At 35.2% G+C, this 21,800-nt stretch overlaps 1 protein-coding gene across 1 annotated transcript in view; it reads right to left on the reverse strand.

The window, feature by feature from the left end:
* LOC121378481 (calcium uniporter protein, mitochondrial-like) overlaps positions 1–21,491 on the reverse strand; it is a 108,516-nt gene extending 87,025 nt beyond the window's left edge. The window contains exons 1-2 of the mRNA XM_041506669.1: positions 21,202–21,491; positions 15,576–15,645 (exon numbers count right to left, since the gene is read on the reverse strand). Of these exons, the coding sequence (XP_041362603.1) occupies positions 15,576–15,645; positions 21,202–21,294 (163 nt within the window). The 5' untranslated portion in view covers positions 21,295–21,491. The remainder of the gene's footprint in view (positions 1–15,575; positions 15,646–21,201) is intronic.
* Between the last annotated feature and the right edge of the window lie 309 nt (positions 21,492–21,800).

The following is a 21,800-nucleotide window of genomic DNA, read 5'->3' on the forward strand; positions in this document are numbered from 1 at the left end:
GGGGGAGGGGTTGTTGGTTTTTTGCATTTATCTTCTATTACAGTGAAACAGTCCAAAGCACTTTTTCACACAATATAGCAGATGCAATATACAGGTATAATGCACATACATGTGAGACAATGATAAAGGTTAGGTAAGGTGTACCACGTTTACAAAACAAAACATCCCTGTTAGACATGACCATATTGTATTACACAAATATTTAAGGTCACCCTTACAATAATACCTCAAAATAGATTAATCTGCAACCAGACTCACCAAGTTTAGTCTTACAGAGAAACCGATATGAGTTGGTGACACCACATTCACAATTACAAGGTTGATTATAATGTGTGTGTATCTGCTATTACAAAAATAGAAAACGTGTAGGTGGTATGGAAATCATCTCATTAAACAAAAAATATTATGACTCGTAGCCAGGGCCATTTTCATTGTGCATGGTTTTGACGGGGCATGGAAAATTGATGCATAGAACATGCTCATATCAAATCAATGCTATATTGATAATCACAGAAGTGCAGGGATAGCTCTGGGTGATCAGAAAATTTCGCCAAATTATCTCAAAAAATGCAAAACCTATAGCTATTTTCCAATAAAATATAAATCATTACTCAATTTGTTTTCGTCAAATTAAAATAAAATTTGCCAATTGTTCTGAAAATTCGCAATTGGCGAATTTGGTGAGTGACAGAGCTAGCCCTAGAAATGACTTTCTGATGCATCCAGTTTCTGCACTGCCTAGTGGTAAAGCGTTCTCCTGATGAGCAGTCGGTCTAGGATCAATCCCCATTAGAGGGCCCACTGGTCTATTTCTCATTCCATCTAGTGTTCCACAACTGGAGTAACACTAACAAAGTCTGTAGTATGTAGGGCTTTAGATCTCGCTGATTTGGGTACACCGAGGATGTTTGTCTTTCCTGAGTGCAGGAAGGTCGTTTTAGTTCAGTAACAGCTGCTGTAGAGTTATCAATATTCACAAATGCATTTCAAGCTATTTTAATTTTCAATACAACTTAACATTTTAGTGGTTTTGAGGTGAAATTTTTGAGATCAGAATGTTTGTACTTAATTTGGGCATAATTATTTTGAGCACGTTTATCACTTTGACTTTGCTGCAATCTAAATCCCTGGTACTATCCTGTCAGTGGGATATCGTATATCGCTGTGTATTAGCCGACTCTGTGGATAAGCCGACCCTTTAGTTATCCCCTCAATATCTGGTACAAAATGGTTGGAATGATGTATATGTCAACTCAACTTTTATGTAGTTGAAACAGGCAAAAATATAGATATATTTAATCGAAATAATGTCGGTCCTGTGCAACTGAATTGCAGGAATTTGTTTTGGTGAACCGATCAAAGTACAATGTACAAAAACTATTTTAATAAAGAGTTTACGATAGCTATAAAAGAATAAAGGTTAATAAAAAAAATCCCCTAATGTGGGATAACATTGTTCTGTTTTTATTTCTCAATTGGATCAATCGCATGGACATCGCTAGCTGATAAATGTAGTTTCACTTTTATACGGCAGTGTAAATATTATTTAACACCCACGATAGATAATTTCAATGAATTTCCGTTCATTTTATAATTGGTGATATAATAAAACATAGTTTCTACTAATGTATTAAGAATTGCAGAATCAACAATGATGGTAAGTAAAAATCATCAGTTCTGACAAATTAAATCTGCAATTGAGGACAAAATATCAGCAGTCATAAAAATACTTAATGACCTTTCCGATCACGTGACACATTTGGCATCAAATACTGGTACTACTTGTCAGTGGCCTTTACCAGAAATTGTCGACACAATAAAAATAAAAGAAATTTCATTTCATTTCTCAAATAAAATATAACTTTTATTGTGTGTATCAAACAATCAATGGATACTGGTATGGAACTTAATACAGGCTGTTAAAAATACTGATTAAATAACGCAACGGTTTTGAAGCCAATATTGACTGATATTTGTTGTATTTTCTTAGACATTTTTGTTGACTCATTTGTATTGACTCATGATGGTATTTAGAGGCTTGAAAAGTCAGCTAATACACAGAAATATACGGTACTGCATATAAAAGATCCCTTGCTGCTAATTGGAGTGAGCGAGTGCATCATTACATAAAACATTCCTTCTTTCCAATTTCTATGTACTAAGCCCGCACCACATTAAAAACAGCCCTTACAACTATGTGTACATCACTGTAAATGTAAGTTATGCACTGTCAATAAGTATTCTCCAACTTTTGTAAAACCAGGATGATACAAAATAGCAGGCCAAAAAAGAAAGAAAGAAAGAAGTGTTTTATTTAACGACGCACTCAACACATTTTATTTACGGTTATATGGCGTCAGACATATGGTTAAGGACCACACAGATTTTTTTAGAGGAAACCCGCTGTCGCCACATAGGCTACTCTTTTATGACAGGCAGCAAGGGATCTTTTATTTGCGCTTCCCACAGGCAGGATAGCACAAACCATGGCCTTTGTTGAACCAGTTATGGATCACTGGTCGGTGCAAGTGGTTTACACCTACCCATTGAGCCTTGCGGAGCACTCACTCAGGGTTTGGAGTCGGTATCTGGATTAAAAATTCCATGCCTCGACTGGGATCCGAACCCAGTACCTACCAGCCTGTAGACCGATGGCCTGCCACGACGCCACCGAGGCCGGTACAGCAGGCCAAAAGAAATATGTTCTGCTAAGAAAAAATATGCCCTGCAGGAAATAAGACAGCATAGGGTAGGGTCTGGGATAGTGTGAGATATATTTTAGAGTGTACTGGAATTAAAATATAACCGATTCACAAGCTAAATAACAGATAAGATAATTGTCAGGGTTTCTGCCAGAGGGTAAAATGGGTATGGTGCCATACCCAACATTTTTTGCAGATTTTATTTTTAAGTTAACATTTTGACAAAATTAATGATTATCATTACTGTATGATTTTCTTAACCTTAACCCTAACCCTAACCCTAAACTTAATCTATTTTCTTTCTGGGGGGATATGCCCCCAAATCCCCCGTTGACTGCGGTTTCATTCAATTCCATAGCACCATACCCAAAAATTTCTTTCTAGCAGAAACACTGATAACAGATGAGATAATTGACATTGTACATGTATACATGTATCAAAAATTACAGAAATGTGTCCATTAATTTCCAAGAAACCCTGCATAGTAATAAAGACCAATCTTTTATTGAACGTATGTGTAATACATATACAGAACTTCACATATGTTGTTTTCACTTTCTATTTATTGCACAAGTTTATTTTGAGCAAGAATATATACCACGAGACCATGTATGTTCTGTATTTATTACATACCTTCTTTTATTTTTTACAAAAATGTTTTTTAATTTAACGTCATAATTACACGTTCTTAAATCTATTAATCAATCCTCCTTTCATGTATTTACTTAATGTATACATGTAAGTATATCTGTCTCTTGAAAAATTACCTGTGATTTTATTGATCAATACTTATAGTTTTAGCAGGTGAATTTCTATTTTGCTTGTTGAAGGCCGCTATTCGAGTCCTACACTATACAGTCTACTTTAATGGTGACAATGATCAAACATCCTTCTACTTTCAAAGATAATTAACACCCTGCTAACCACTAAAGCTCTATCAATGCAAAGCCCTGAAGCATTGTAAGAATCTTTATACTTAGCGAGATTACAATTTACTGCCATTATGCTGGAGGACATTTTCTTAAATAGAATAACAAAACAAATTATTATATAGCCTGAAGGTTTTGAATTCAAATAATAAACATAAATGTATATATATGGTATTAATGAGAGAATTTTTTTTTTCTCTCTTCCAGGTAACTGGCCAATAATGGATCCACTTGTGATTGTTTTCATCGCATACATGGGCAACAATGTACAGTGCTGTCCGGTGTATCAGTGCACCTAAGCATTCAAATACCTTTTTCTATGTGAACACTGCAAAATACTTAATAAAATGTGTCTCTCACCAATGAAGCAGTGCATAATCTGAGATACACTACAAATTGTTTTATGTCTGTAGTAAATAAACATTTTAAAACTGTGCACAAATGTAAACAACCCTTTGTATCCAAAACGATTTGATTGTCCGGTGATTCGGCACGGTAGATGTGGGTCGGTGACCCCGCTATTTATAGACCGCCCATAACCTCACTTTGTAGCCCAAAAATGCTACACTATTGTCCCAGGATTGTTTTAGCACTTTTTTATTTTGTCTTGTTAAAAAATATTACTATGAAAATGACCGATCACACATGACACATCTCATGATCAGTTTCAGAATCATTTTCTTGAGTGGCACAGTACTGCAGATACATACATCTTCATTGTCATGCATGACTAAGATGCCTACATGGATTTTTTTTCAGGTAGATTGTGTACACACGTGGATCTTATTTCGCTTTTATTTTTTGTAACAATGTGACAATTGTGAACTAGAATGACTGCCAATTAAGGTGAAAAAACTTGCATTTGTCTGTGTTTTCCTTTTCAATTTAAATAAAACTAACCAAAAAAAATAATTATACTGTTTACTACAATTTTAAAAATGTGGGAAAGGCTTTTTCTTAGACTGGTTTTAACATTCTTAATATCAAAAAGGCTGACCTACTTTGCATTTATATACAGAAAGCAGGTGAATGATTGATTTTGAAATTATGATATAATTATTGATAATTCTGATAATTTTTAATTGCATCCTTAACAATAAATCTGTTGATACTTGATTAACCATTGAAAAAGGAATTGAGCTTTAATTCGCTAAAAACACTGACGACATGACAACTACCTAAAAGTACTTAAGCAAAATATCAAGTGCGTCGAATCACCAGATGCGCCGATGCACTGGACGCGGCTGTATACAAAAATAAAGGTCTATAGCCGTTGCACAATTTTGAAACTTAAAACCTCTTTTTTCACATGACTACTAGAATTTACATTTTTATTTATTAACAGCAGTTTGTTTTGTTTTGAAACAAATGAAGTTACCTGGTTTTCTGAAAGTGAATTAACTTAGAGTCTTTAGAACTAACAAGTGAACTTACTTTCTGGGTTTTGTTTTGTTTTGTTTTGTTTTGTTGTGGGTTTTTTCATTTCTTTTTTTTTTCTTCAGTTGGTTTCTTTCAGGTATTTTAGTGGACTAAATACAAAACATACATGCACCAGAAGTAAACAAGTGCTAATTTAAAAAAAAAAAATTGCATTTTGGATGGGAATATGCAAATTAAGTATGATGTGAGCCATATGCTACATACATGTACGTATTATAGTCAATTACATGTCATAAATATACAGAACTACATGTCAGTTGCTTTCCCATGTTGTTTATTGCACAAGTTTAAATAACAGTGTGCATGAATATTATACCACAAGACTGTGGACATAATGCCATTCAAGTGAACACATGGAACATACATGAAACATGTTTGTATTACACATATGTGCATTTAAAAAACAAAAGGTCTTTATTACTATACAGGGTTTCTGCCAGACAACTCCTGCACAACTGCCCACGCAATCGGCAATGCAATGGAGTTTTTCATTCTCCACCGCATTTTTTTGCTGTGAACTATATTAGAATTTATTTTCCACTGCTTGTTTTTTTTGCCGTGGATGTTTTCTTAATTGCAAGGGTTGCCAGAGAGTACGAAATGTAAAATTACAGACCTTAAAATCTTGGAATTAATGGACACATTTCTTTCATTTTATAAAGATTACAGTAAGAGAACGGCAATTTAAAACTTGTCGAAGTACATGTATGAAATGCACTGTCCAATTTCAAAAGATTTCAAACCCATAACCACCTACATGCAGTAGGGGGCACTTATGATTTGATTTCTTTTTAATATGTACCTACAAATTATTTTCCGGCAGAAAGTCTGCTATAGTAAAATTAAATGGATATGTAATTTTAAAAAAAAGTGTGTTTTGTTTAACGACATCACAAGAGCATATTGATTTATTAATCATCGGCTATTGGATGTCAAACATTTGGTAATTTTGACAGTCATAAAGAAAACCCGCTACATTTTTCCATTAATAGTAGCAAGGGATCTTTTACAGCAATAAAAATAAGCAGAATTTTTCATTTGTTCACCGGACAAGTACATCGAGAAATCTACTTGTCCAGCAATATTTTCACTTGTCCAAATAAATGTTTTGTTTTATTAAAGTACAAGGACCATATTTTTGATTTCTCAAAATTAAACTGCACTGAACATTTTTACTTGTCCACTGGACAATCATTGAAGTATTTTGCTAGTCCGAGCAGATTTTTACTTGTCAGGACAAACGGACAAGTGCTTATTTCGAACACTGATTTTATATGCACCATCCGACAGTCAGAATAGCATATAGCATAGACAGGATAACACACAGCACATACAAGTTGTGGTGCACCAGCTGGAACAAGAAATAGCTCAGCGGGCCCACCAACGGAGATCAATCCTAGATCGATCAGGCAGGCACTTTACCACTGGGCTATGTCCCTCCCGAGTATGTAATAAAGAATGTTATTACACAGGTAATTTTAGCAACATGCATGTAGCACTTACGTCATCTCATTAAAAAAAACTATTAACATGCATGTACTTGATATAGCTGAAAGGATTTAATGGCCAATGAATAAAACAATTACATGTATAAAATACTTGAATAATGGGAATTTTCTTAACTTTATAGCAACATTGCACATCCATTGTCAATAAATCCATTTGATATTTTATTGGATGAAAATGTCAATCAGTTATATAGATGCAGTTAACAAATATATTTCTTTTGTTACGTAATCTTGTCTGAGCTGTTAATCGTTAGATTTTTTATTTTTTATTTTTTTTAAAATACTGGTACATGTAGTGGGAGTTTTTTTATTGCCAAATGGATAAATTCAAATATTTAGATCATTATTTAATTCTCAGTTTTTTTATATTTAACATAAACTAACTTTGATTCACAATAAATATAATATATGTAGCATACATGTAGCATACATATGATTATTTTGCTACATGTGCAAGTATAATGGGTATTATGTAAAACCACTCAATTTTGTCTTTTTTATTAAATGCAGTTTGCTTTTATCAGCATATAAAGGCCACCTTTCCATAAAGTCAGATTTTGGGTCTCACAAATGGCCTTTATAAACAGGTTTGAAAAACTATATTTGGATCAATGAAAAAAAAATGTACCTAAAGACATTTATTATAATTACATTTAGTTTTTATACACAAAAGGTGAAAACCATAATGAACTGCAAGAAACGTTGGTTTTTCCACATACTTCAGTATATATTAGAACAGTGTGTGAACTCGAAGTGTAGTTTAACACAGATGTGGTCTGCACAACTCACCTAACACAAACACGTTGGTCATTATTTATCACAAATTCATCTGCTCGATGGCGGGTTTATTGTGATAGGATATTGATCACAATTTCCTGCACGTTCAATACAAACACGTATATAGGTATGAGATACGGCACTCTGTTAAGGTATATATAATTTCATGCATGACATCAATAACATTCTCCTATCAGTGTTCTCACAAGCTGAAAATTAAAGGGGGCAGGCTGATCCCCCCTCCCCCCTCCACACACACACACACACACACCACCACCACCACCACCAATTTGTTTTTCATAAGAACTAATTATTTCCACAGCTTGAGTGTTCAAGTTGTTAATTACCCTAATTTGACTCACAGTGGAACTAGAAGTAGAACTGTTTTGTTCACCCTGATATAAGGCTGTGCTGTTAATTGCCAACAGATGAGCTTAGGAATTTGCAATTTTATATGGATGATAATATACAGACAGGGTTTCTGCTAGAGGGTAAAACGGGTATGGCGCCATACCCAAATTATTATTTTTTTTAAGTTAACATTTTGACAAAATTAATGATTCTTATCATTATTGTATGATTTTCTTAACCCTAACCCTAAATGTAACCCATTTTCTTTGTTGGGGAGACCCCCCTTATCCCCTGTTGACTGTGGCTGCATTCAATTTCATAGCGCCATACCTAAAAATTTCTTTCCGGCAGAAACACTGACAGAGGATCTGGGGGGAGGGGAGATAGAGGGCATCAAAATGTGAAAGCTGGACAGATCCCCCATCCCACCCCCTTAAATGGAGCAGTGGAGAACACTGCCAATTAAGTACACAAGGAAGCTAATTGTTTACTAATCCAGCACTTAGTTTAATCAACAGATATTATTACTGGTAGTGTCAGTCAGGGCTATCTGGGTAAGCAAAATATTTCACTAAATTGTCTATTAAACTTTAAAAATTACAGAAATTGACAGTCATATTTTCTTTAAAATGTCAATTATTACAAGAAATTATTTTGCCAAATTAAAATAAAATTTGCCAACTGCTTTCAAAATTCGCAGTTGGTGAATTTGGGGAGTGTCAGATCTAGCCCGGTGTCTAATTACGACTGTGATCTGGAGAAAAGAACCTGCTGCCATTACACAGGCTACTGATACATCTACTGATTAGTAGCCACAGGTATTCTATGTATGCACTTCCCCACAGGCCATGAAATTCAATATACCACCACTGGGAATGTACAGTAAAGGAACAGGTCCTCTATCTAAGGTAGATCGATTCTGTGGTTGAGATTTAGCTTAGTTGAGTGCTTCCCTGAAGAGTTTGGGTCATGGGATCAGACCTTCTCAGTAGACCCACTGTTTTGTTTTTTTCCTGTCGCAATCATTGTTCCATGACTGATAACAATGTATATATCAAACACCGTGATATGTGTTATCCAGTCTATAATAATAATAATAATAATAATAATAATAATAATAATAATAATAACTTTATTTAATGAGGGTGGCAGGTTTAGCACAAGCTAATCTTCCACTTGGCCCTCAACAATACATTGAAACACTGGAAAAGAAAATACATATATATACTAAGTACGGTACTATTATAATAAATGCATACATACATATTGACTAGAGAAATCTTATATTTAACAGACATCTGTTAGTTGTGTAATATTGACAATAAAGTCTCAAAACATAATTATTATATAAAATAAAAACTAATCAGCCAAATAAACGTCCATGAGATATTGTTTCAGGCTGCATTTAAAGTTTGCAACTGACTTCTGGTGTCTAATATCAAGGGGTATTGTATTCCATATCTGAACATCTGAGTAACTGAAGGATTTTTTATATAGTTCAGTATGAGGCCTTGGTAGCTGGAGTTTGTTTTTGTTAGAGGATCTTAGGTTATAATTACAGGTTTCAGATATTGGGGTAAGTAGAGATATAATGTTTTCTGGGGAGAAGCCATTTAGTGCTTTATATACCATTATGCCGATGTGGTATTGTATTCTGTCAGGGAAAGGTAAAATATTGAGTTCCCTGAACATGTCTTTAGATGGAGTTATTAATGGTTTGTTTAAAATTATTCTCATTGCACGTTTTTGCATTTTTAGAATTTGAACCACTTGTTCCTTAGCACAGTGTCCCCAAACATTAGCAGCAAAGTCGAGAAAACATTAAAGTTTGTTTTGTTTAACGACACCACTAGAGCACATTGATTAATTAATTATCAGCTACTGGATGTCAAACATTTGGTAATTGTGAGACGTAGTCAACAGAGGAAACCCACTACATTTTTCCTAATGCAACAAGGGATCTTTTATACACACTTTTCCACAGACAGAAAATCACATACCACGGCCTTTGGCCAGTTGTGGTGCACTCTTTGAAATGAGAAAAAAAAACTATCAGTTGAATGGATCCACTAAGGTGGTTTGACCTTGCGACACAAGCACCTCAAGCGAGCACTCTACCGACTGAGCTAAATCCCACCCCCAGTCTATGAGGTGCAGATAAAAAAAATCCCTTGCTGCTAATGAAAACAAATTTGTTTTTTTTTTTAAGATTAAGAATTATCTATCAAGTTCAAGTGAGATAATCTACCACTGAATTACACCTTGACCTGCATATCATTATAATCATATATAGGAAATAACATCCAGTATTCAAATTACCCATGCATAAGTAATTAGATGTGATGCTTGTTCACTGACCATAATATTTTATACATTTATCAAACATGTTAGTTGTAACTGTCCAGGGACGTGCCAGTGTCAGGCAGTGCTAGGCGACAGTGGCTACTAGTAACCAATACTAGTACTCCAAAGTATTGCCCAGCACTTCCAATCTATTGAGGCTGTTTGATTGGCATTAATTTCATTTCATTTATAGTTATGTTCATGCTTATATCCAATTAAGGATCGAGCATGCTGTCTTGGGCACACACCTCAGCTATTTGGGCTGTCTGTCCAGAACAGTGTGTTATAGTTAGTGAGAGAAAAGTCAGTGTAGTAGCCTTAGGCCTATCCATAAAGTCATTAAACTTACTCTGGGTGGCAGTCGGTACCAGGAGCCAAACCCAGTAAATAAAGTATAGCTTCAAGTCCTATAGCTTAATCACTAACCTACTGAGGTCAGCGTAGCACTTGACATTTTGACAGTAATTAAGTAATGAACCAAACCACACCCCACCCCACCCACCCCTGCCCCTAATCTCATTAAAAATCTTGCAGCTTTCTGCTCTTCACTGTTGTCTGCCACTCAAACTATTTAAGGCACCATCCTATTGTTCATATGGAATCTTGTGTTTAATTTTTGCCAATACCTGTACATGTACATAATACAGATCTGTGACCAGCAATACATTACATATATATATTCAATTATATTTTAATGGCTAGTAATTTTGCCATTTTCAGTATATTAATAGCTGGGGCGGGATGTAGCTGAGTTGTAAAGTGCTCGCTTGATGTGCAGTCGGTCTGGGATCGATCCCCGTCTGTGGGCCCATAAGTGGTATATCACAGGTTGTGATATGCATTATCCTGCGGGTTTCCTCTCTAAGACTACATGTCAACATTACTAAATGTTTGACATGCAATAGCCGATAATTAATAAATCAATGTGCTCTAGTGGTATTGCTAAACAAAACAAACTTATATTAATAGATATACCAACCACAGGTTTTCCGCAGAAGTATACATGGTGTACGGGACCACTACGCCTTAGGTGTGTAAGTAAGCGCGTTTGACATCATATAAGCACCTTAAATCAATTGCCTCTACACTTTAATGTGGCCATGTGTGGCAATCAACTGTTGGTTATAACAACTTTTTAAACTTGACAGTACACAGGTATTCAAAATTCTAATAGGTAATACTTAATTATGAGCAAGGACCTCAACAGTCGATTAATAATAATTGTCAGACAACAAAGGTGACATCTGTATTTGCATTAAACTAATGAAAATGTCAGCTTCTTTAAAAAAAATCCTGCAGAAAGGTCTACCAACATGTACATACAGGTTGTGTATTTACAATATGTATGTATACAAGTATATGAATGGATATTACAACTTTAATTTAATAAAATGGAACTATACACCTAACAAACAGGCTACTGACTACCTTGTTACAATCTCATAACTTTCACAAAGGTATGCTGATTGTTTATTTCTCAATGAAACTATATTAAGACTGGTCTAAATTGCTATTCATCATGAAAAACATACCGTCTTGCATTATATTTTTACTATAGCACATTTTATCTGAAGCCAGTGAATACAAAGTGTGTCGAATAACTATACCTGTCCGTCAGTCAGTTTATTGATTATATTGCTCGCCATGAGGTGTCAAAAAAAGACAGAAATCTCCACAGTGCTTTTATTAGACAGAACAACGAAAGCCACAAGGTCATTGCGCCCGGGAACGAAATGGCAAAAAAAAAAAAAGATATCAACAATTTTCTAAGCATGCAAGATGACAAAGAATAATCAGTGCCATGATGAACGACCTCTATGGAGCAAAGTCTCTGACTGACAAGCAAATCCCAGAAGCAGCATGCAATAATGTCACTCAGTGTGAACCATCACATTTTCCATTTATGCCATTAAAGCAAGGATTAAAGATTAAACAAACAAGATGATTGTAATCATAGCATTATTTAGACCGGCCTCGGTGGCGTCGTGGCAGGCCATCGGTTTACAGGCTGGTAGGTACTGGGTTTGGATCCTAGTCGAGGCATGGGATTTTTAATCCAGATACCGACTCCAAACCCTGAGTGAGTGCTCCGCAAGGCTCAATGGGTAGGTGTAAACCACTTGCACCGACCAGTGATCCATAACTGGTTCAACAAAGGCCATGGTTTGTGCTATCCTGCCTGTGGGAAGCGCAAATAAAAGATCCCTTGCTGCCAATCGGAAGAGTAGCCCATGTAGTGGCGACAGCGGGTTTCCTCTCAAAATCTGTGTGGTCCTTAACCATATGTCTGACGCCATATAACCGTAAATAAAATGTGTTGAGTGCGTCGTTAAATAAAACACTTCTTTCTTTCATAGCATTATTTAAGCGAAGTGACTGACTGAATTTCATGTAGTGTTGATGCTTTTACTCTTATTATTAGTTAAAACCACAGCAATGTTAGTTTTATTATTATATCCACCAAAATTTAATGATTTACTGGACATAAATGCTATTTAAACAGTAATGCCTAGGGGTTTTGGAAGAGCTTGGTAAATATTTGAGAAAGTCTCTGGCTGTTCAATACAGTGGTATCAGTGATATAGGAATTTGATACCTTTTTTTATCTTTTTCTTGCATTTAAAACAACTGAAGTTGATGTAGGAATGTGATACTAATAGCCACATGTATCATGATATTTATAGGCATGGGGTAACCTATGGCAACAATGCTGCATGACTAAGACATCAAAGGCACAGATATGTGTTACCATGACACCATTCCCCTTCCTAGGCAATGCTCTGTGTATGTAATTATTCAAAGTGTGCAAAGTTAATCATTAAAATATCACACAGGTCACAGAGACCCACACAAATATGAATAAAAGTATGATCAGTGTCACTTTCATTCCCCATCACTTCCGAGATTAGTTCAAGGACAGTCATTTTTAGCTCCCCTTAGCATGTGAATAATACAGTGAAATCCCCCTAAACCGGACACCATCGGGACCAAGTAAAATGTCCAGTATTAGAGGTATCCGGTTTAGAGAGGTTAAGTTCTGTATTAATTTTAAAAAAAGGACCCTGAAAAAAATCCGGTTTTGGGGGAATTCCGGTTCTGAGAGGTTTCGCTGTATATAGTATCAATATGGTAATATTTTAAATGGTTCCCCATAATCTAACTTAGATTCTAAGTTAGGGGAGTGATTAGTAAATGTTTCCATTTCAAGTTCTGTTATAGTTATAATTTTTTTTTACAAATTCATTGTTATATGTATTTAGTCAGTCATGAAAAAAAAATAGTATTATTATTTTAGCAGTAGAAGGCTTTTTATTTTAAAAATATATTGCTGTGTTGGAAAACAGAATTGGAAGAAAATGTGTGGCTGGAAAAAAAAGTGAATGGAGCAAAAAAATGTGTTCGGTCGGGCTATTCAAGATTAATACATGCATAGGCAGGGCTTTAGATCTAACCAGTTTTAGCACAACAGGTTTTTTGTCTGGTCTCAGTACAAGTTCCTTTTTTTAGCACAATGTTATTAATTGCTGAAGAAAGTTATTGTAATCTAATTCAAACATGACATCTTTTGAGATTAATTTGGTCATGTTTATTAAAAGGGTATACTTATTTTGGGCACAGCGTTTATTGCCTTAAGTAGCGTTGGTGTAATCTAAAGCCCCAATAGGAACCAGCTGTTGACATAATGATTCTCTTGGAAATACAGGAAATGTTTTATTTAACAACACACTCAACACATTTTATTTACAGTTATATGGTGTCGGACATATGGTTTCAGACCACACAGATATTGAGAGGAAACCCGCTGTCGCCACTTCATGGCTTACTCTTTTCGGTTAGCACCACGGCCTTTGATATACCAGTCGTGGTGCAACTGCTGGAGCGAGAAATAGCACAATGGGCCCACCGACTGGGGATTCTCTTGAAAGGCCAAAACATCAATGAAATATATCCTGCAACTTATTACATATGTATGTCTGCAACTTATTACATATGTATGTCTATGTTTTAAATAATAAATCACTTCCTAAGTGGATTTTAACACACAGGAATACGTGTTCTTCAAACAGGTTCAATAAAAAATAGTTGAGATTCCATGCAAATACTTCCAGTAACGATTTGTAATTTAATAATTAATCTATTACTGGTATCAACTGATGCCAAAAACACACGTGTGTAATCATCATCGAAGTAAAACCTGTATTAACTAACCTGTAACAACTGCACTCATACATAGAGGATTCGTCACAAGTGTCTTTTTAATATGGAAAATATCAACCCTGTCTATGTTAATCAGTATTTGTCGAGGCTCTGCAGAGATAAATACTGATTAACTAGACGAGGTTGATATTTTACATATTAAAAAACATTAGTGACGAATTCTATTTATTCTAAAACACTTCTAAAATAACATTTTAATTCAAATTTTTAGTATACCACAGTTCTAAAGTCGCCACCATTGGTAATATGACGTCATCACAATTAGCACAAATTAGTTTGACATCATGCATTTTAACTAAAGCTTTGTAAACGTTACACTCAGGTACACAGATCTTGTTGGCTTGTAAACAAACGACCCATCCACAGCAACACATTACCTAGAAACCTTGCAAATTTGCATACCATTATTAATACACTAACATTATCACATGGGTTTATGACATGGATTTCATGGGTAAGTTATAGGATAAAATTAAGTATACATGCAAAAGAACATATATAAAATAAATCTGGGGGTGCTTGGGTGGTAGGATCAAACACTTGTAGTGGTCCCACTAGTTTTCATTGTCCATTGTGGCAGATTTATCGACAGTTATCTACATTAAACAAAACAAAACAAATAAATCAGCTACAAAATGGGGCATGACAGTGGTTGAGTGATTGATCTCATGATTGATCATCTCCGATAGACTGTTTCTTTCCCTATCCTAACCAAAGAAAGAAATGTTTTATTTAACAACGCACTCAACACATTTTATTTACGGTTATATGGTATCAGATATATAGTTAAGGACCAGACAGATATTGAGGGAGGAAACCCGCTGTCGCCACTTCATGGGCTACTCTTTTCGATTAGCAGCAAGGGATCTTTCATATTCACCACATGAGGCAAAAGCAGTTTCCTCTCTCTAAACCAAGGGGTGGGATTTAGATAGTCGGTTGAGTGCTTGTGTCGCAGGATTGAACCACTTCGGAGGATCCATTCAACTGATTATGTTTTTTCTGGTTCCAACCAGTGAATCACAACTGGTCAAAGACTGTGGTATGTGCTTTCCTGTCTGTTGCAAAGTGCATGTAAAAGATCCCATGTTATTGATGGAAAAATATAGCAGGTTTCCTCTCTAAGACTCTGTCAGTTACCAAATGTTTGACATCCAATAGCCGATGATTGAATAATCAATGTGCTCTAGTGATGTTGTTAAACCAAACTTTAACTCTAGACCAAATAACAAATATTCCTTTCCTTTTCTGTTACAAAACATACATGTGCATAAAATGTGTATTTGTATATAAATGTATGTACTTACCACTTCTAAGCAGAACTTGGGTACAGTAAAAGTAACAAGGACAAGATGAATTTGTCAGCCGATTATTTTCCTACAAAAGAAAAAATGCATATAATATATACATGTCAGTCATCACAATTGTATTTACTACTATTACATATGTTTGATGCAACTTGTAATTGCAGGCACTGTGAGATTTAATGAATCAGACCTCATCATTTAAGGGGAGCCATCACTCTCGCTTCCAATCACTCACCTGAGTCTAGTTCAAGGGAGTAATTTTAGCTCCCCTCATCATTTGAGTTGCTTCAATATTGTACAGTATCAATAATATATGGTAAATATTACATGGCTCCCCATAATCTATGTTAGGGTAGCAGTTACACATCATTACATGTAATCATTCTCCTCGGTTTGTTTCATGACAAAGTCTGATGAGTGTTGTAACATCCATTTAATACGAAACACAGATACATGTACATACATGTAAAGTGGTAGAAATAAGGAAATATTTTCACTGGCCCGGGGGACTAGTAGCTGAGGAAAGTTACTAGTCCCCAGAAAAAATCACTAGCTCCCCATCCTCACTTCATTAATGAAGCAGTTTGAGAAGATGAAACCTATATGGGATATAGCAAGTTGTTTAAGGATTCCACTCGAGACATTTGGAAGCAACATGATCTATTACAATGTGTCTAAAGACTGTATTTATTACCGACGAAACGAACACAAAGCACTCACACACACACACACACACACACAGAGAGAAAAAACATTTTCACTTCCGAACATGCCTCATCTATAATCGGAATATTATGGTAATTTTCAGAATTCGTTAACAAAACCTGGAAAGTTCCAATTGTGTTTGTCAATCTGTCATGACAAATTTTGATGAAATACATCTACAGTTTGTATGTTTAACAGGTTTCATTGGCAAAATAGTTTGACTGTCCGCATCATGCATCTGGGTCACAACTGCCCAGTATTACTTGCCCAGGGGACTAGCGCCATTTAAATTGTACTCGCCCCCAAGGATTTCTACTCGCCTCGGGTGAGGGGGGTGAGCGTTAGCTTCTATTACACATCATATTGTTAACAGTACCAAACTTCAGTACTACAAGTGATTAAAATTAAAATATCAATGCTCAAATACGGTAATATCTTAAATGACTTCCTATAATCTAAGTTAAGGGAACAATTAATCACGTCCATCATATTTGGTTTTACAGCAATGTCTGACTGGTAACTAACAAACATGATATGTGAACAAAGAGGACATGTGAACAAACATGATATGTCAACAAACATGATATATTATGACAATCTGAATCACACAATTCCCATAAATTCAAATTATGTGAATTCAATTTCTAATTAGCTTTCCATAACGTTCATCAGTCTTTACAAAACTATGTATTACAAACTATAGTATAATTTCCATTTGCAAATAATAATTCATTAGCATGTTATTTTGAATTAATTAGTTAAGATGAATTATCATGGTTTCCGTGATGTTAAGACTTACTAAAGCTGGGGGCATCCAAATGGATTCTGAAACAAGTTAATGAAAAATAAGGTCTAGATACTTCCACAGACCTTTTATAATAGTCTAACCACTATGAATAATGCAACACCAAAGCTCTTACTATATATTATTGATACCAAAAAGCAATAAAGCAATTTGTTTAGCACAACAAAGATCAAGTGCTGTAGAAGTCAGCACCAATAAAAGTGCTATATTTTTAATGTACCTGTCTGTATCAACAAAGACTGAAGTATATAATAAATATTAATTAATAACTACATGTAAGTGAACAAAGCAGCCTGGGTCTGTTGTATTTAAATGATTTATTTTTCCACATAAATGTATAATAAATGCAACTTTCTCTGACATTCATTTCAACTTATTTTCGTGCTTATATCCAATTAAGGTTCAAGCATGCTGTCCTGGGCACACACCTCAGCTATCTGGGCTGTCTGTCCAGCACAGTGGGTTAGTTGTTAGCTGGTTAGTTATTAGTGAGAGAGAAGAGGGTGTAGTGGCCTTACACCTACCCATTGAGCCCTTAAGAACTCGCTCTGGGTTGGAGCCGGTACCAAGCTGCAAACCCTGTACCTACCAGCCTGTAGTCCAATGGCGTACCCACTGTGCCACCGACAATGTATTCAGTGTACTGTGTAGATAAAAACCATCAATGTTTTTGGTGCTAATGAGCATAATGTGTAAAGTTCTGAGAACCTCATACTGGCTAATTACCTGAATCTGAAACCCTAATTAGAGAATGTACAGTAATCGATTGCAGATACCTGTACCTGTATGCACCATACTCAATTATGTATATCATATAGTACATGTATCGCTGGGAAAATAAACACTGCTTTGATTATGTTAGCTTGGAATTTATTGTCATTACTCGTCCAATACTTTATAAGTGCATGGTTGAAGATGGTCAATATAGTGTCAATGCGAAAACAAAGCTGGGTTTTTTTTTAGATTAATATAGTAATATCCTGTAATTTATTACAAACATTTGGTTGTCTTTATACAACTGATTTCCATGCTTTGATTCCGTATGATAAAGCATTTTGTCTCAGCTATATATATTAGAACTGCCTGACCTGTCACTGAAAGAAATGTTTTATTAACCGATGCACTCAACATATTTTATTTACGGTTATATGGTATCAGACATATGGTTAAGGACCACACAGATTTTGAGAGGAAACCCGCTGTCACCACTACATGGGCTACTCTTTCAGATTAGCAGCAAGGGATCTTTTATTTGCGCTTCCCACAGGCAGGATAGCACAAACCATGGCCTTTGTTGAACCAGTTATGGATCACTGGTCGGTGCAAGTGGTTTACGTATCACTGAGCCTTGCGGAGCACTCACTCAGGGTTTGGAGTCGGTATCTGGATTAAAAATCCCATGCCACGACTGGGATCCAAACCTAGTACCTACCAGCCTGTAGACCGATGGCCTAACTACAACGCCATTGAGGCTGGTGACCTGTCATTGTGTCAGTCAAACCTGAGCAAGATATTCTGAATTAATACATAATTTAGAACTTTTTCACCAATTCTGGAATCATACCCATAACTGTCTAACATGTACATGTAGGAAGGGTTCAAAGTTCATGCCAGCAAAACAGAAATAAAGCCATCATGACCCACCCCACAAACACTCATGCATTCACCCCTACTGACTGCAATGTATATTGTCACTGTGGTGCCCTTCTCTAACACTCATGCATTCACCCCTACTGACTGCAATTTATACTGTCACTGTGGTGCCCCTTCTCCTACTCTTGCTGATTCTGTGCACTTCAATGAATCAGATTGTAGTCAGCAGTACATTTGAGCTGAATCCATCTGATTATTAAATTACAGACCTTGCCATTTAAGGGAAGCTCCAAATCACTCCCATGAGGCTAGTTCAAGGAGAGTAACTTTTCGCTCTCCAAAGTAGCATGTGAATTAATACAGATACATACAGTGAAACCTCTCAAAACCGGACCCTCTGTAAACTGGCATTCCCCCATAACTGGACATCTGTCATGGTCCTTTTTAAAAAAGCGATACAGAAGAGGTATCCTCTCTAAACCAGATACCTCTTAATACCGGACATTTTACTTGGTCCCTATGGTGTCCAGTTTAGAGGAGTTTCAGTGTATGTGGTACATGTATCAATATGGTAATAACTTAAATGGCTCCCCATAATTTAAGTTAGTAATCACTACCAACCACATCAGTTTTGTTCACATCAAGGTCTGTAATATAATTAATATAAATAAAATGTTATTCTTGAACATAAGTATGTACATGTATACATGTATGTGTTCAAAACATTAAAAACCTGTTGCACTCATATCAGGACTGTTGTTTATTTCTTAATATATAATATATTCCATTATAAAAACATCCTGGTTTAAAAAATCTGCTTATCAGCTATATGTTTTCACATGCTTATGTGACGGACAACAATGACCAGTAGTGTTCAAAATGTGTTGGAATTTCATCATCAATTATCGGTTATAATAATATAGCAACCAATCAATTTTCGATTACACATTCTGTTAGAATAATTACTAACGAATATCGGTCATGGGTAATTCAAGTTACTAATTTTACCTTCAGTTACTGAACTTAATATATCTTTTTTTCATTATGTGAACATCAACCCCAACATATAAAAAATGTATATCCATTCCATCATCTAAACTGGAGAAATGATTACATGTACATTTAAAGTTTTTCGTGACAACTGAATCTTATAGATTTTCATAACTGATTAATTATCACATCGGCAGAGTCCAACCAATCAATTTTCATTATAATCGGTCATTGGATAATCATTTGTAACCCGTGAAAACCATTTTTATTCTTAATGCATTTGTGTAGTGTGGTGGCATGAATTTAATTACTTATATATCATTTATTATGTAAATGACTTATTGTTAATAGACAGGTTGGGTCAACCATTCAATTTTAACAGGTAACTACTGGAACTTTATTAGTTTCATCCTTAAAAAGTATATAAGAAAACAGTGAATAAATAAGGGGCCATCCATTGAGAAAAACATATATATACATGTGCTATGATGTAGTTTCCTGAAAAACATAAAATCTGAGTTTATTTAAGATGGTACAAATTATGTAATTGACAAAGGCAACAGCACATTTTAGATTCTGCCTGTGAGTTTGTGACCCATAAAGAACTGTTACATACATTTTCTGTTGTGCTCCTGGTGTGTCCTGATTATGAATGCATGCACTTTGTTTAAATCTTTAATACCTGTATTAGGTGAGCATTAAATCAGGTAGTTAATGTTATTTTTATTTTTGAAGCCACAGTTTTTGAGATCCATGTTTTAAATAAATCATATATACAGGAATACGGTAATTGACAAATTAACCATGTTCTTGCAGGCCTCTGAGAATTGAAAATCCGTGTGACTCATTTACTGGTTACGCAGAAATAAATCCAGGTAAACCATTTCCTTTTTGTGTAACCCGTTATATCCAAGTAAGCGGTGCTTCAAAAAATAGGCTACACAAAATTAGATTTGCATGAGCAACGTGCAAATGAAACAATCGTTCTCACAATTTTCAAAGGCCTGTCTTGTGGCAATAAGTTTGTTTTGTTTAATTACACCACTAGAGCACATTGATTAATTAATTATTGGCTATTGGATGTTAAAAATTTGATAATTCTGATAGTCTTCTTAGCAAACTTGCCAGATTTCACCCTGTTCTCTAATTAGTACAATTATAATTATTTTTAGTGTTTATAACTTTATTAATTATTAGTTTCTGTCCTCATTCACATCCCAGCCCTTGTGAAGCCTTGTCTAAGTTGTCATTGTGGCCATCGGTGCCACACATTTGCCATTTTCCATCAGCTTTTAATTACTTTGGTATAATACTTGTTTAATTCTGGTACATTGAGCTATTTTTTCGGCTGTTCAATATCTAGTCAATATTCATAAATCCAAACATACAAACTTTTGGCACGCACCTGTAACTGATAAGTTTTTGACGTTTAATGCATGTTTAGACTCAACATTACAACTTCAAAACAATAAATGCACTGACATTCATAGATAAAATATTGACTAAGTAGTAAAACTAAAATATACTGCTTACCGTAAAAATAGCTGAAACTATTTGAGTTCTTTTCCTCATAAATTGTTTACAAAAACTTCGCCGAAGCAACAACGAAAACGGAGCTGACGCCATATTTGTTTTATATTTCGATCCTCTCTCTCCGTGCTACCTTCCATACAAATAGTATCACTTCCCTGACATTTAATTATGTTAACAAGTATTGTTATAGTTATTGTTAATTATATTATTTATTAATACCTTTAACTTTTATACTGTCTGCAGAGTTTAAATCATAAATAAATATTGTTTTAAGAAATAAGATGGTTAATTAGTAACAAAACAATTCGTCCCCAAACATGTTTTGCGCCTATGCGTTTAGACCCAGCGGTAGTGTAGATGATGTGCAGTAAGTGACAGGTTCGATTCTCTCTTAGCGATATGTATACTAAAGATTTGTTGCTAACGGAAAGAGTAGACTTTTGATAATCTTCTGTTTAGATCACTGGTGTAGGATAAGTACTTGTTGGGGGCCATTGAAATAACGAAAGCTGTGGAATTATGTGATGCTATCCAGAATTAATTACCGTCTTGTTATACGGTATCAGGGTATAAAATCCACGCGTGTTGGTCACGCTCAT

This window comes from Gigantopelta aegis, chromosome 8 (genome assembly GCF_016097555.1).
Source record: "Gigantopelta aegis isolate Gae_Host chromosome 8, Gae_host_genome, whole genome shotgun sequence".
Lineage (NCBI taxonomy): Eukaryota > Metazoa > Mollusca > Gastropoda > Neomphalida > Peltospiridae > Gigantopelta > Gigantopelta aegis.